At 41.4% G+C, this 15,682-nt stretch overlaps 1 protein-coding gene across 1 annotated transcript in view; it reads left to right on the top strand.

Annotated features, from left to right (window-relative positions):
* The first annotated feature begins 320 nt into the window (after nt 1-320).
* Nucleotides 321-15,682, top strand: part of LOC123754564 (alpha-2-macroglobulin) — a 30,398-nt gene continuing 15,036 nt past the window's right edge. Inside the window, exons 1-16 of the mRNA XM_069326437.1 lie at nt 321-456; nt 2,453-2,625; nt 2,827-3,071; nt 3,404-3,526; nt 4,157-4,314; nt 4,600-4,696; nt 6,531-6,746; nt 7,671-7,814; nt 8,305-8,508; nt 9,381-9,563; nt 10,289-10,463; nt 11,504-11,659; nt 12,295-12,353; nt 12,571-12,631; nt 14,520-14,829; nt 15,338-15,563. Coding sequence (XP_069182538.1) covers nt 353-456; nt 2,453-2,625; nt 2,827-3,071; nt 3,404-3,526; nt 4,157-4,314; nt 4,600-4,696; nt 6,531-6,746; nt 7,671-7,814; nt 8,305-8,508; nt 9,381-9,563; nt 10,289-10,463; nt 11,504-11,659; nt 12,295-12,353; nt 12,571-12,631; nt 14,520-14,829; nt 15,338-15,563 — 2,634 coding nt within the window. The 5' untranslated portion in view covers nt 321-352. The remainder of the gene's footprint in view (nt 457-2,452; nt 2,626-2,826; nt 3,072-3,403; nt 3,527-4,156; nt 4,315-4,599; nt 4,697-6,530; nt 6,747-7,670; nt 7,815-8,304; nt 8,509-9,380; nt 9,564-10,288; nt 10,464-11,503; nt 11,660-12,294; nt 12,354-12,570; nt 12,632-14,519; nt 14,830-15,337; nt 15,564-15,682) is intronic.

Raw genomic sequence — 15,682 nt, 5'->3', positions numbered from 1 at the left:
CGAATAAAAGCCTCGGATTCTCATTTTTGTGTTCTATATACAACACGCCTCCAGTGGTATATAGTCATAATGGCTCTGCGCTTTCTTCTGAAAGTTATCTTGCCTTCGAATAAGTTTCTGATTGTAGTTGTAGTACAATTTATTACGAATAAAAGCCTGTGATTCTCACTTTATTGTTATATACAACACGCCTCCAGTGGTATAGTCATAATGGCTCTGCGCTTTCTTCTGAAAGTTATCTTGTCTTGGAATACAATTCTGATTGTATTAATTATTCATGAAAGAGGTTTTTTTAAGGTGAAGTAGACTAGTGTGGGAGGCGCCGCCGGCCAGGGTGGGGGGGTCAGTAGCCATGTGGACCTCGAGGCGTGTGGTCACGCCCGCCGGCCTCCTCACCACCTGCAGCTCCGTCTTCACCTTGGTGCTCCTTATCTTCTGTCTCGCCGTCTGCAGTGGGTGAGATGTGGTGTAGTTCGTAGCTAATAGTCTCGCGTTCGTCGTCTTAAGCGGATAAAGTCGCGATAACTATCTTCCCCCCACACGCCCACCCTTGACGCCAGGGTTAGTGGGTTTAAGACAAGACAAACTCGAAAGTTATTAAGGTTACCACAAGCTTGGTGACCCTCCTGCACGTATACTTCAGGCCTGATCAATATTCAATACTAAAGAAATACTACAGTGGGGGTTCAATCACACTCTAGTATTGGGTGATTGGGTCAATCACAATCACCCTTAGTTTGGGTGATTAAATATGTACGCCGATTGTATTGCTACTTTATACATTTTTTTACGTATAATTTTAAATTATCTCGTGCTTTCCACTTTGTTTCTTACCCGCAATATTTGGATAATAAATATTTTTAACGTAAATTCAAATAAAATATTGACAACGTTTCCAGCCGCCTTCCACACTAATGAAAACTAAATCAACAACTGGCATCGTTTGAGAAACACCTAATTCAATCCTCCTCGAGCATATTATGTCGTCACGGGAAGCAGTGACGATTGTGCACAAACGCTAAATATGTAGAGGTTCGCTTTACAACCAGGCGATGCGCATCGCTAGTGATTAAAGTGTCAGGCCTTCCTCCTAAGGGGGAGGGGGGGGTGAAACATGTCCAGGACCTGAAGGCACTGCGATAAAAGGTTATGAATTATATCTGATGCCATATATCAGGGGTGGCCAAACTTACTGATTGTTAGAGCCACAGATTATAAAGAGCTGTTGAATATGAACAGAATTTACACGAAGTTTTTTTTACATACACATTAAACAAATTTTATCAAATTTAATAAAAAATATTCATATTAAATGGAATAATATTTATGCATGTAGTTTTTTAAACTGTTGTAAATGCCCCATCTGTTGCAGCTCTGACGAGTTTGTTCAGTGGAACATCAGCATTTCTTAAGGTGTTTTTAATGTCTTCACGAGTTGTTTCTTTAAGTTTTTAATATCACAAAGTCCAACATTCTCTTCTTTCACATTTACACGAGTGGAAACGTAACGAACAAATATTGCCAGTTGTGGGTTGTATCGTATGTCCGTGAAGCCTCTACTCCTCAAAACTATCTTTCATTAGCGTAGGCTCGTCGAGGCGGCCTAACAAGACGCATTCTTCAGTTTTGACGAACTGCGTGTTCAAAATGTTTATTTTCTCAAATTTAAGGCGAAATTATTTCATGATAGAATGTGCTGAATTTATAGTTGGGCCTAACTTAGGTTAGGTTCTGTTGGGCATTATTGATATTTTAGTCAGTGAATGAAACATTTATAGAGATGCGATTCCAGCAGAAGACATGATCAAAGCACTGCTCAAGAAAAATTACATACTTAAGAGTCGTGTGTAAAGTGTGTATCATTCATAAACAAAGCATTTAATGGCAGGATTATAGATCATTTGTTGTTGTTGACGGGTTACTCAAGGTATACAAACCACTGGGAATGTGGCAGGGATTGAAGTTACTCCTCACACTCGGTTTCGTAGCTAATTCTTCCTTGAATCTACACTCTTGGGTTAACTAAAGTCCGCTGGGCTTTTGCACTCCTTCTTGAAGGAATATATAACATTTTTAAATCCTGGAGACACGAAAATAACCGAAAACCGGCTACAAGCTTTAAAAGTGTTTATGCTTTAAATGGAGTTTACGCTCAACCAACTCCTCCCTTCTCATTGGCTGGCTTCCTTCGTGTCCGATAATCTGATTGCCTTGCGCTAGGGCTTCGAATATCTGAGTGAACACAAGGTTCTAGAAGTTTCACCAGTGCGTTTACTCCCTTAATGAAAGCCTACCCGTTCCCCCTTTACTTACGTTTCTATTGTTTAACATATTGGTGAAAAGTATAACGAGTTTGTGTTGCTAGGGATCGGCAAACCTGTTTATAATTAAGGGTGGAATGAGGGCCGGGGGGGCCCTTTCCAATGTCACCTCAGTGTGTGTATGTTGACAGGAATTATGTGATAACGACGCCGCAGGAGTGGGTGATAGGGAAGCCAAGTCAGGTGTGTGTGATAGTGAATGACACCGCTTCCCCGGCCGGCTCCCTCATCCTTAGCGTCACACGCTTGGACGAGAGCGAGGTCACCGTTCTCTTCCCCAACACCACCATTGCAGTACCACCCGGTAAAATTGCCTGTCAAGCAAGTATATTTATTTTAGTGTACATTTTAGTCACATTTCCTAATTGACAATGAAAACATATGCAGTTTATGCTACTTTGAAATAAGATCTCGCATTTATTTACTATTCAAACTTGCCATTTTAAGTTACTTGCTCTTGAAGAACTAAAGGGCGAGTGTGTACATGGTGTGGTGTGTGTTGCAGGAGAGACAGAGTTCTGCTATAACGTGAATATAACGAGACCTGTGTATCATGACTACGGGAACGTCCTGTCGGTGACGGGTGAGGTGGACGGGAAGATGATCAACCATACGGCCGAGCTCGTCTTTCTCGACGACGACAAGAGGACCATCGTCCAGACAGACAAGTACCTCTATCGTCCTACCCAGACGGTCCATATTAGGATCGTCTCTTTCACCTACCCGAATTTCAGTGTCTCTACCAATCCAGTAAGTTTACCGCGCTCTTCCGTATGTTATCCATTGGAACAGTGGAGATTTATTGAGGTATAAATACACACAAAGGATAAGGTAGCTCGAGCTATTCTCACCCAAGTTAGAATCCTTGGTAAATCTGATACCTTTGATGTCACTCGCCTTGTGGCCTTTTGGTCTCGTATTGGTGTCTTTATAGCCCCTCTTGAAAATCCCGTAACGTGGACGATGCTACAATATGTTCTTTTGATAATTAGATTTGTACTTGATTATAAGCAGAGTGGTAAATATGATTACTAGTTGAGACTTGTATTTGAGTACCACATAAACGTGTCTGTTATCAACAGTACCCGCGGGTGTCGGTGATGTCCCCCGAGCCCTCCCTCTACCATATCGCCAGGTGGGAACATGTTGACAACTCGGCTGGTCTTGTACACCTCCACGTGAACCTCATTGATGAACCCGAGCTGGTGAGTTGGTGAACCCGGGCACAGGGGTAGAGTTGGTGAACCCAAGGACGGTTCATCAGGGAAGAAACGCTTATGTCTGAAAACAAAATCAACACACACACACTGACAAAAACATTGGCTATAGATATTACACTTGATGTATAAATGTGGCAAAATATTTGCAGATGTGTAATGAGTCATTACCAGATATTTGTATATGTCGTTGTTGTATAATGCTTATCACCAGCATGTGCGTACACGTTTCATCTTTTTTTTTATTCTGTGAATCCTAAAGGTTGAGAAGACAAAGTTTGAGATGATAGCTCTACCCAAGGCACCAGCACAACCTCGGCAACTAAAAATCCACAAGGGCCGTGACGAGGATTCGAACCTGCGTCCGAGAGCATCCCAGACGCTGCCTTAATTCATTTGATGCATCACGCAATTGTGATTTGTGTGTGTAACTCAGCTACTACAGTCTTCCAGTAGTTCAAACATATGAAATGCATTTATAATCTTGCAAAAATCTGTAATGGATCTTCTATACATTTACAGTGACGTATTTATTTATAAAGTTATAATTTTCACGGCTGTTTACAGGCTTGCCTTACGTGCAAAATCTTCGTACTAACATCTCATGTTTTGCACCAGGGAATCTACTATATTCTTGTTAGGACTACGGACAATATAACCTATACTTCGGAGTTCGAGGTGAAGGAGGATGTGTTGTCGCAATTTGAGGTGGTGATCGAGACCCCTACCTATGTCTACGTCACAAACACACAGTTCAACTTCTCAGTCTGCGCCATGTGAGTCCTCGTTCATATTTTTATGTTAAACAGTGTGTGTCCGTCCGTCCGTGTCCCGTGTCTTTACTTCATTTTCATGAAGTAAAGTCAGTAATGAAGGTTAGTTTTCGTAGACTTATTCACCAGTTTAATTCTTCGTTATTTATAATTTTCTACGAATGGGGGTTGGGTGAGGGGAAATAAGGGTGGGGGGGGGAAGGAATGGTGATCCATTAAGCCATTAAACATGAACCATTATTAAAAGTGTACCGTACGTGATCGTTCTCATGATAACTGGGTTGACAGGTACAGCCATGGCGAGGCGGTACAAGGTAACCTCACGGTTGAAGTCAACAACACTGGGAATAGGGCGTGTGAGGTCGCCTTCAACATGTCGAACACCGTAAGTCTCTATTATTAGTTGAAGCTTTCATCACTTGCTTACAGAGGCAAGGTATTCCAGTCTTTTTTAGTTTGATATTATCTTGTAATATATTTTGAACCTTTGGAGTGTCTAGTTCTGTCGAAACTTTTTTTTTTTTTAAAGTTTTTTTTTTTTTGCAAATGATAGGTGAAAAATATGGAAATTAAAAAAATGTGAGTATGTAAATTCTATAGTCTTTCTGGAAGTACAGAAGATAAAATTAATCAAATTATGATGTAAATTCCTAAAATTTAGATACTTGAAGCTTAATTTCGTGTTTTCTTGTAGGATTCAAGGAAAACAAAATAGTTTTTAATTGGAAAAACTACAACATGGTATCAAACTTAATATTTTTAATATTTTGAGTCGAATGGTCCTCCCCTCCCCTTACATGATTCAGAACTCTTCAAATTATGATTTGTTTCTGCATAATACATTTTTAAATTGTATTTGTTAAAGTTGCCAGATGGATATAAAAAATTGGTAAGTATTTAGATTTCTAAGCAAAACCAGATTCATGTTGAAATTCTATAGTGGAAAAATGTCTCTCAAATGCCATAGTTACGACGCGTTTTCATTATTTGACATAATAAATTGAATCATTATCTTAATTCAGTCATATCTAATTGACTTTTATTATACAAATTAAACGTTCCCAGCTAATTGCACACGTAAGAAAGGAATTAACCAACATGCTGTAAATTGTGAGTGTTTACGGTAGTCATGAATGACCAGAGTTATATTCAGCCTGCTCTCACCACGTGAGAAATTAGATCATAGCAAATTGCGTGAACCCATCACCAACACAAGTGTCCTTCAGACCCCTGTCTCATCAGGCCAGAAAATCGTCCATATATAAAGGTATATATGTATATTCCATGGAAAATGTTAAATTTATGCGTTTACAAATGTCACGTATTTAGTGTATGGAGTGACTGGATTAATCAGAAGGCTAGTGTAACGCACAGAGTGGGAAAGGTATTATGGCATATGAATAACACGGGTTCACAAAAAGGGCCAAGCCGGTATAGCTGGATGGAACGACTTTAAACTTATTGGACTGTGATAATTATTAGTTATTATTAAGAGTTAACTCTTGGGGGGGGAACAGGGAGCCAGTGTATATATATACACGTTAGGATTATATCGAGGTCTCCCTCTCCCCCAAGGTTGAATTACTGATATAACCTGTGACATGCGTTGCTGCTCCTTGGTGTCTTCGTCACCAAAGATCAACAGATCATCTCTAATAATAATACATATATAATAAATAATAATTGCCACCAGTATCATCTTTATACAAATTATTATTGAGGCTTCCCAATGTTTATAATATTGTCAAGGTGTACTTTAAGTAAATTAATAGAGTATTGTAGCACATTAAAGTCTGCATTCTACTCCAATATATTTGCCTAGGTGAGGTAAGGATTTAGTCCTTATTATTTAATATTCGATATATACAGACACAACTTATTGTTGCCATGTCGGGATCTCCTGGCGAAGGTATTTTCAGTTCCCCGTTGTGTAGTCGAGAAATTTAGCCTTGTGTACGGTGTAGTGAAGGTTGGTGTGTTCTAGAGGCGTCTTGGCGTGAAGGTGTGTGCTCGGGAAGAGCAGCCTTCAGAAACGGTTCATTGAATCCCAACGTAACAGCCAAGAAAGCGATAAGAAGGCTAGGTTTCCTAAGAACTTGAGTAACTGCTTCCTGAATCTAGCCCCGCGGATGTAATGGGAAACGACCAGGGATATTATGAGGCAACATGTATGCTGTATTTGATGTTTAATGTGAAATATTAAATGTTGTTATTTTCAGATCTCCGGGTGCAAAAATCTAGATGTATACTCCAAAGATATAAGGGTGATAGACTGCTTAGTAAACTTAGTACAGCTGAGAGCCATAGTGACAGAAAAGGGGACAGGTGTTCAGGTGACAGAGACGGTCCAAATCTCTCTCCTCTCTCAAGCCATCACTTTAAAAGTCCTGGGAAAGGATCAGTACATGAAGCCAAACCTTCCATACACCATACAGGTTTGCAGGAGTGGGATTATTTTATTTACACCCACTGTTCTTTATTGTCTTAGGTCTTCACCCTTAAGAAGTAAGGTCAGTGTGTTTTTTTAGTTAGTCTTCATATCCCAGCTTATAGTCTGGCCTTGTAATTACCTAACATGGACGCCACTAACAAGGGTGAATAACTGCACTCGCTAAGCCCATTTTTTTTCCTGTTAGATCTTTGCTTCAAATTTCTCATAAACATCTTAAACCAAAATCACCATAAGTATTTCTCCCGGTAGCATCTTCAGAAACATGAGCATCTTAAGACTCATTAACTATGGCACCTTGATTTTTCTCCTTGCATTACTGACACCAGCCCTCGTTCGTCTTTATCGCTATCCTTCGTTCATCAGCTATTGTTTAATAACTGATCATTTCGTAAACAAAAGGATACTTCGTTGATGAGTGACACCAGCCCAGGTTCACAACCCGTCCTCGACTCGGTTCATTACATCCAGCGGTCGACCCCATAGATGCATTCATAAATTTTTACATGCTGTTTCAGTCAAAGCAAGAATTTTCTCAAATATAAATTAATATTATTTTATATTAGCATATTGTACATATTTAGACACTGGGTTAGGTTAGGTGTTTAGGTTTTGTTGGCGATTACTTTGGGCCACTTGTCTCTATAAGTTAAAGTAACGATGATGGTAATTTTTTTGTAAATCGTTAAAAACAGTATCACGGAACATATCAAATTGTAGAAATTCCCATTCAAGTAATTAAGTCTAGATAGTGAATGACGTATTTTTTTGACAACTAACGCTACCTCTTTAAACACAGTTGCAGTGTTACCAGTAAATGGACTGATATTTTACAGAAGGATGTAAAAGGGTCTTGAGTATGAGGGTTGTGTAAACATGTGTGTGTACCACGGTGTTCAACTTGTCTCAGGTGAAGGCCGAGCTCCCGGACAAGTCGCCTGCTGTGGACGTGCCCGTGGAGATGTGTGCAGGAGAGGTCTGCACTAACGCCACCTCTCCTGACGATGGTATTATTACAGCACTGGTTTACTCGCCAACTGCTAACCAGTTTACGGTAAGTGGGGCTCATAGTAAGCTTTCTTGGTTATTTATATATATGGTCCCTAGTTCATCTGCCAATTAATCTTTATTTAATTTGGTAAATCTGTATATCCTTTGGGATTATTCTTCGTGTTATGCATTTGGAGGAGTAGGAGGATGTTGGTTAGCTGCATATCTCTCTGGATGTTGCTTAAGGTTTAGTTTGGTTAGATTAGGTTAGTTTCATTCGCAGTCCCCGTGGCGTAGTGGTAAAGCACTCGCCCAGTGCTTCGCAAGCGCTTTGACTTTGGTTCATACCCAGGCTGGGGAGGATTGATTGGGCGGGAATCCTTAACTGTAACCTCTTCACCCAGCAGTGAATGGGTACCTGATTGTTAAACTATTCGGCGGGTCGTATTCCGGGGAAAATTAGGATTAAGGACCTGCCCGAAACGCTTTGTGTGCTAGTGGCTGTACAAGAATGTACGAACTCTATATATATTATATTATCGTTGCATCAACAGATTACGGCACCAAGCATCCGGGCCCTCATGGACAGTACCAGGCGTGTCAGAACAATTGAACACTTCTTCTCTGCATCGAACGCCTCCCTGCTAATCCAGGCTCCCGAGGCACCTCTCAGCTGCAACTCCAGCGGCCCTAACAACCACAACATTTCCGTCCTGTTCTCTTCTGTTAACCAGACCAGGGCTGTCATCACGGTCCAGGTGAGAGACTAGGCTTTATCTGTTGACCGGACCATCAGTGTCATCAGTGGACCATCAGTGTCCAGTGTTGACCGGACCATCAGTGTCCATGTGAAGGAGCAGGCTCTACCTATTGACCAGACCAGGGCTGTCATCTCAGTCTTGTTTCTTATTCTCTCTACTTGCGCACTGGTTTCTTTCATTTCTTACACTTTTCTAACACTTTAGTAACCTCCATTTGAGCGGTCCACGAATTTTCTGCTGGCAAATTCTTGCTAAACTCGGTATTTTGGCTAAGGTGTTGAGTTGGTCTTGAGTTCGTCCATATTCGTTTATCTTTGTTTATTTCTTGAAATTCTTCCCCCTTCACATTCGCCGTCTTATTTTCCATGATTAATTCTTTAATTTGTTCCTCCTGTCCTCTTAGTTCATCAGTCAAGCTGATAACTTTCTCTCAAAATACTTTTTTGTAAAAAGTCGTTCCTTTTTTTTTAAATCTACATTTTTTATTTTGTTAGAAATTTACATTCATGAAGTTTCAGCAAATGCTTCACCTTCACGAACGTCTCTCTTTGTCTTCCTCTAAAACCCACAAAATAGTCATCCTGTGTTGACTGTTCAGATCCGTCATGTCTGCACTTCTCCTGATTACGTCTCCCATTCGGTGACCATTGCTCTAAATTTGTTCACATTTGTATACTTCAACTCTTTCCCTAAAGTCAATAATAGTCACTCTCCACCTTCTGTTACTGATCTCGGTATTTTTATGGAGAACGATGGCACAACATGTTTGTACTATATACATACTGTATTCGTCCACGATGATCCTAAGCCAATCAAGTGGTTTAGGGAATAACGTTAACTGCAAGAAATACAGAATACAATTTTTTCAGGTAATGGCAAATAGAGAGGTCAAATATTTCGGCAGTAAGGAATACGAGCTGACTGCCAGCGCTCTTCCCGTCAACACTGAAAACGTGGTTGGTGGGCCACCTGTTGTGCTCCCAAAACACGCCATAATCGGCGTCATCAACATCACATTCACCCTCCCAGTCTCGGCGTCCCCTGTTGCCAAGGTATGTTGTTATATCATGTCTGTATCTTCCTGTATGTAGACGAGGAGTCACAACAACGTGGCTGAAATATGTTATCTTGAGGTTATCTTGAGATGATTTCGGGGCTTTTTAGTGTCCCCGCGGCCCGGTCCTCGACCAGGCCTCCACCCCCAGGAAGCAGCCCGTGACAGCTGACTAACACCCAGGTACCTATTTTACTGCTAGGTAACAGGGGCATAGGGTGAAAGAAACTCTGCCCATTGTTTCTCGCCGGCGCCTGGGATCGAACCCAGGACCACAGGATCACAGGATCACAAGTCCAGCGTGCTGTCCCAGGTCGCTCGGCCGACCGGCTGTTGACTAAACCACACACTAGAAAGTGAAGAGACGACGAAACGTCGTCGTCCCTTCACTTGCTAGTGTGTGGTTGCATCGTCATGGTCCATTGTGACCGAGACTGGTTGGTTGGTTTGTGAGTAACAAGTTTCTGTGCATCTCTTGAAAGATAGGGGCGTTCTTCTCAAGATAGGTGTTCAGTTATACACATGTACATTGAGACAACTGTGAGATATAGTATAATGACGACGTTGGTGTTGAAGTCATACAATGTTGTTTTTGGATTCAGCTACTCGGAACAAAAAGTTGCAAGTAGCACTGGCTATGGTGAGCCCGTAGTGGACTTACCTGGCACACGGCTGTGACTGGGGGTCGTACATTGATGTTGATATAGTACAGTAATGTTGCAGGTGTTGATATGGTACACGCGCGACGACGGAGAGGTGGTGTCAGACTCCAGGAGGATGCCTGTGGAGAGATGCCTTCCTAATCCAGTGGATCTGAAATGGTCAGTGTCGCAGGCAAAGCAGGGACAACGAGCTACAATACAACTTACATCAGCACCAAATTCATTTTGTAGCTTTGGTAAGAACGAATAGGTAATTTGGACGTAAACAATTTTACTGTATTTTTAAACACATTACCATTGTTAACATTGTAATCTGTGTGATTATATTGCATTTAGGACGAACCGTTTTGTCGTGTGTGTGTTTGTATAGGTTATTTCATCCATCCGGTAATTGGTCCGATTTCACACACTTGTAGTTTTTTATCCAATCTGTTGCATGGTATTAGATAAGAGCTTGAGAGGTGTATGTGTGTGTATTCACCTAGTTGTGCTTACGGGGTTTGAGCTCTGCTCTTTCGGCCCGCCTCTCAACTGTCAATCAACTGTTACTACTTACTATTTTTTCCCACAAAAAAATTGTGCGCGCGCGCAGATTTATATAAATCACAGCTCTATACACTTTCGGTTAAGCAACACAGTGCTATCAGCAAGCCGGCTACTGCACCAGATAACACGATGAATCTCTAGTGTGTGACTGATTTAACCAGAATTATAGTGGAATCCGTGAGACATTTAGCAGCATTGTTAAAGTGTTAATAGAATATCAGGACCATTACGCCGCTTCTTGCTTCACTTAGAGTGGAGAGACACTTGGCCTTGAGCGGGTAGACGGTGGGATAGTTAGGTTTCCGGGCCGGTGTTCACACATTACGAGGGGGTGATGCCCAAACCTCACACACACAGATGTAGAAATGACGTTGCGGTCCGTCCTGGACCATCATAAAGTCCTGTGTGTAAAAGTCGCATACACATACGACTCGATAATGGTCCAGGACAGACCGAAACGTTGTCGTTTCTTCATCTTCTGGTGTGTGGTTTGGTTATCATATCCTTAGCTACGTTATTGTGACTTCTGCATTACAAGTGGTGGACGGGGATCTCCAAGAGCAGCGTGAGAGGGGGAGTGTATTTTGAACCCTCATAGTTGTGTATGCTTATTGATTAGAATGCGTGTGCTTATTTGATTATAATTATTACATTTTGTTTAGTTTTGTGTATTCTGAAGTTATCGTGCACTTTACGAAGAGAAATGATGGTTGTTAATGTTATGGAACAGGTGTGATAGACAAGAGTTTGGAGCTCCTGAAACCTCAAAGTGATCCATTCTCCCTTGATGTCCTCTTCCGTTATGTGGATCTCCTGGTCTACACTTTTAAAAGTGATGCCGAAAAGGATAACGAATACTGTAAGAAGGGCTTGGAATCAAGGCAAGGTACAGTCAGTTTCCACTTTAGTTTTGACCTCCTCATTCTGTATCACACTGTCGACCGCCTTGTAGCCTTCTAGGTACCTAAACAGTGCCCAGAAACACGCACGTCTCGTGGGTGAGTGACGTGCTTGGGTCAATCTTAGCCCTTGCAAGACGTCTTGAACTTGCCCAGTGTCTTACGTTGATTGGTTCCCCGTGTATGGCATGGTGAACCCTTAAAGTAACTACGGCCTAAGGTCCACAAGTTCCAACGTCGCCTGCCATTCGTATCCTAGTTACCACTCTTATCACAAATACATCTTAATAACCACAAAGTTTCATTAATTCTGACACCACATAAGTTCGTCTAAGTTTATCTCGATGGCAAAAAACAAATAAATGAGCAAAAATAAAAGGTAGAGAACTACAATAACTGACAGTGGCTAGGTCATATGCTAGGCTTGGATGGAGTCCTGACACTGCATACATACCCAGGCATAGATAAACGGTTTCAATAAGTAACGTAATGTGTTCCTTGTTACTGTGAATAATTATAGTGATTGTCGAAGAAGCGTATCATAAATATTTGTTTAGATGTGCAGTTGTGTATATGAAATCTATCTTAAAATATTTATCTAAAATAACTATAATATTTGCAGATTCTGGAAAATACAATACCTACTACACCAACTATGTGGATTCTCTTGCAATGTTTGAAGTAAGTATTTAAGAATTAAGTAAATTAAGTATTTAAGGTTTGGTCAAGTTTCTCCTGTTCCCAGCCAATTCTTATTCACGGAAACTTTTCACAGAATTAAATCGTCTGGCAAACGATTGTGTGTGGTCGATGTAAACGTCTTGCATATGACTAAAGCTGCATTATTATGTGGTGAATTTGCCAGGTTGGCTAAAATGGTTTGAGTTTTCCCCCTCAGGAAGCTGGCTTACACGTCTTCTCTAACCTGGAGCTGGAAACAAGGCCGTGTAAGATTGAAGGTAGGAACGAATGTCTCGCTTTCCTCGTTGTGCATCTCTTATCTCAAATGACTCGTCTTTCCTCGCATGCTTCCTCTCGCATGATGCAAAACATTATATACTTCACCTCAACTGATGCATCTCACAGTATGACGGACCTCGCATGAGGCATCGCACGTCACATTACATCATGTGATTACATCTAATATTACATTATTCACGTTACATGATACATCTCATGTTCACCTCGCCTTCTTCACATCGCCTTCACCTTTACTTCACTATTTACACTTGATGATTTGTTGCGTCTATGAGTAGTAGCTAAAGGCAACAGACTCGAAATCACCCTAAACTGGATCCAAACCATGTTGGAATCCCATTAAATGAGAGAGCCAATGAAACTGCTAAATTACCAACTCGTGATCCACAAAAGAATCCAACCCAGCCTAGAGTTTATACAAAACACCATCACCAAAAAACTCCCACGCCTAGACAAAGCAGAGAGAGCACACCATCTGCACCAGGGAGTAGCAGAAGGTTCGTCCTCTGCAATATGGTATCTTCAGGCCACCAAGGTAGACAGGTGAAATATCCCGAAAGGAATCCACAGGGAAATAGCAGTTCGGTGATGTAGACTACGTCTAGGTTAAAGATGCAACTGGGGAAATTGGTGAACCCACAAAGTGGGATTGCATCTTCTGCCAAACAATCACGGTAAAGCCACTACATCAATATCTCCCGGAATGTGAAGCAACCAGAGGACCTTAGAAGAGCTTTAAGACACACACAAATCACAATAGCGTGATACATTAAATGAACAAATCCACAAGGGCCGTGATGAGGGTTCGAACTTACGTCCTGGGTGGGATAAGGCGCGTCTAGGATCACCCTGGACGTAAGTTCGAACCCTCATTACGGCCCTTGTGGATTTGTTCAAGAGCTTTAAGTTCCTGAATGTTGCAGTAATCACCCTGAAGCCATCAACACTGCCACTCTTCTGGTAATAAAGTGTCCAGCAGCCGGACACCCTCATAAATACTGTCAAGTAGTATCCTCCTCCGCGATAGCAGCCACATAATAGGACTGAAGATTTAAATGCGAGCACAGCACGCAATATATCCTTTCACGACCAAAGATCACATTCACGCCTCAAAAAAAATCTACCACTTGCGGGCTATTCATGCCTGTATTACCTCTTGGGTGTCTTAATCTTAATCAATCGATCTATTGCTGCGTGTTGCTTAATGTTGCCTTCTCTCGGGTCAGCTCAAGATCTTGGTTCAAGATGATAATGTCAACTGCACACCAGTCTCCCAGTCCTCGCCCGTGTCTCTGTTCGGCGCCTCAGCACCTGCTCCCCCTCCCAGCTGAAGGATGCATGCTTGAAGCAGAATATGTAGCAATAGTAAAAATAGTACTGATAGCATAGTAGTAGACGCCTAGTAATGATAATGGCAATATTAGTGAAAGCACTCGAGGTCACCTTTTGTCACCCAGACTAACAAAATCAAACTTATGCCAGTAATCAAATATAGCAGTATGCGCCATCTACTAATTAATTTCATCATGGTATTTTTTTTCCAGATAACACTATACGAGTTACCAATATTGGTTGTATACTATGTTTAGAATTATTCCCTGCTACTAGTGTAACAAATACACTGTTTTTCTATATAAAAGCTAGTACAGGTATTATGACTAATGTATTATAATTGTGTATAATACCTTAATATTACTTGATTCAGTAAACTCGTGCAAAATTAATGTTAATTACTGACTTGCAGAAAGAAAGTTATAAATAGCTTTTAGATTGCAGCCAATGTAGTATGCTCTGATGCCTCTATATAATTTAACGCAAGTTTTCAAGACGGGAATATTCTATAGTTGTTTCCACTATTCTTGTTTACAGAAGTTCGTAAGATCTCTCAACGCAACGAAAAGCAAGATTTTCCATATTTTATGACAAATTGTGGCGGAGTGGCTAAGTCAGTAAAGAAGAAACTAGCTGATGAAACAAAGAGGACCCTACGTGATGAGCCGAAGAAGGTCCCACGTGATGAGCCGGAGAAGGTCCCACCTGATGAGCCAGAGAAGGTCCCACCTGATGAACCGCGCAGGGTCCCACGTGATAGGCCGGGGAGGGTCCCAGGTGATGAGCCGCAGAGGGCCTACAGGACACTCTTCCCAGAGACGTGGTTGTGGGAACTCTTCATGCTGCCGTAAGTTGCACATAATTTAAGCTTTAGGCTTTAAGAAACATGCTCGTGTTGCCTCGATCATGGTGGTTTAGTCTTTGTGAAATTGTGTTTGTTAATTCAATTGCAAGATAATATCAGGATATTTGTATGATACTTGATTGGATCGACAGTGTCTTGTGTGCTGTTAAAAATAAGTGACTGAGTGAAAAATAAGTGTAAAAATAAGGACCCATTTTGGATTTACTTAAATTTTTAATTTTGAAAATGAGAAGTCTGAATGTGAAAATGACCTAAGAGTTATGTTTAATAAGGAATTAAAACCAAAAATAACTGCATAAAAGTACGAAATAAGGCAAATAGGATATGGGAGTTATTTCTAAATGAGTTTCAACAAGACCTCTATCATTCGGCTCTAGGTAGCTTCCCTCGGTGAATGGTTCCATGAGGAGAGGCTTCTGAACGCCACCTGCAGGTGGGGGTGCTGCTGCTTCTGTTAGTTAATATACTACATAAAGCGTATTATTTTCAGGTCTGGTGGTGCGAGGCGGGAGGTGACAGTGCCTGGTATCTTCGCCGAGTGGGTGGGCATGGCAGTGTGCGTCCACCCACAGCAAGGTCTTGGCGTCTCCAGCAAGGTGAACATAACCACCTTCTCCAATTTCTTCGTCGATCTCACCCTCCCTCCATCCATCAAACTAGGAGAAATCCTGCCGGTGAAGATATCGGTCTTTAACTTCCACGATGGTCGATTACCGGTACGTTTTGCATGTGAAAAGGTTTCGTTGTGGCTACTCAAAACAACACGAACAATGTGAATTAGTTGTTTGTGTTTATCAGAGCAAAATAGTTTTTTTTTCTCGAGCTTTGTGTGTGT

Source organism: Procambarus clarkii, chromosome 18, assembly GCF_040958095.1.
Source record: "Procambarus clarkii isolate CNS0578487 chromosome 18, FALCON_Pclarkii_2.0, whole genome shotgun sequence".
Classification (NCBI taxonomy): Eukaryota; Metazoa; Arthropoda; class Malacostraca; order Decapoda; family Cambaridae; genus Procambarus; species Procambarus clarkii.
The sequence above is the reverse complement of the archived record's forward strand: the minus strand, read 5'-3'. Positions and strand labels throughout refer to the sequence as shown.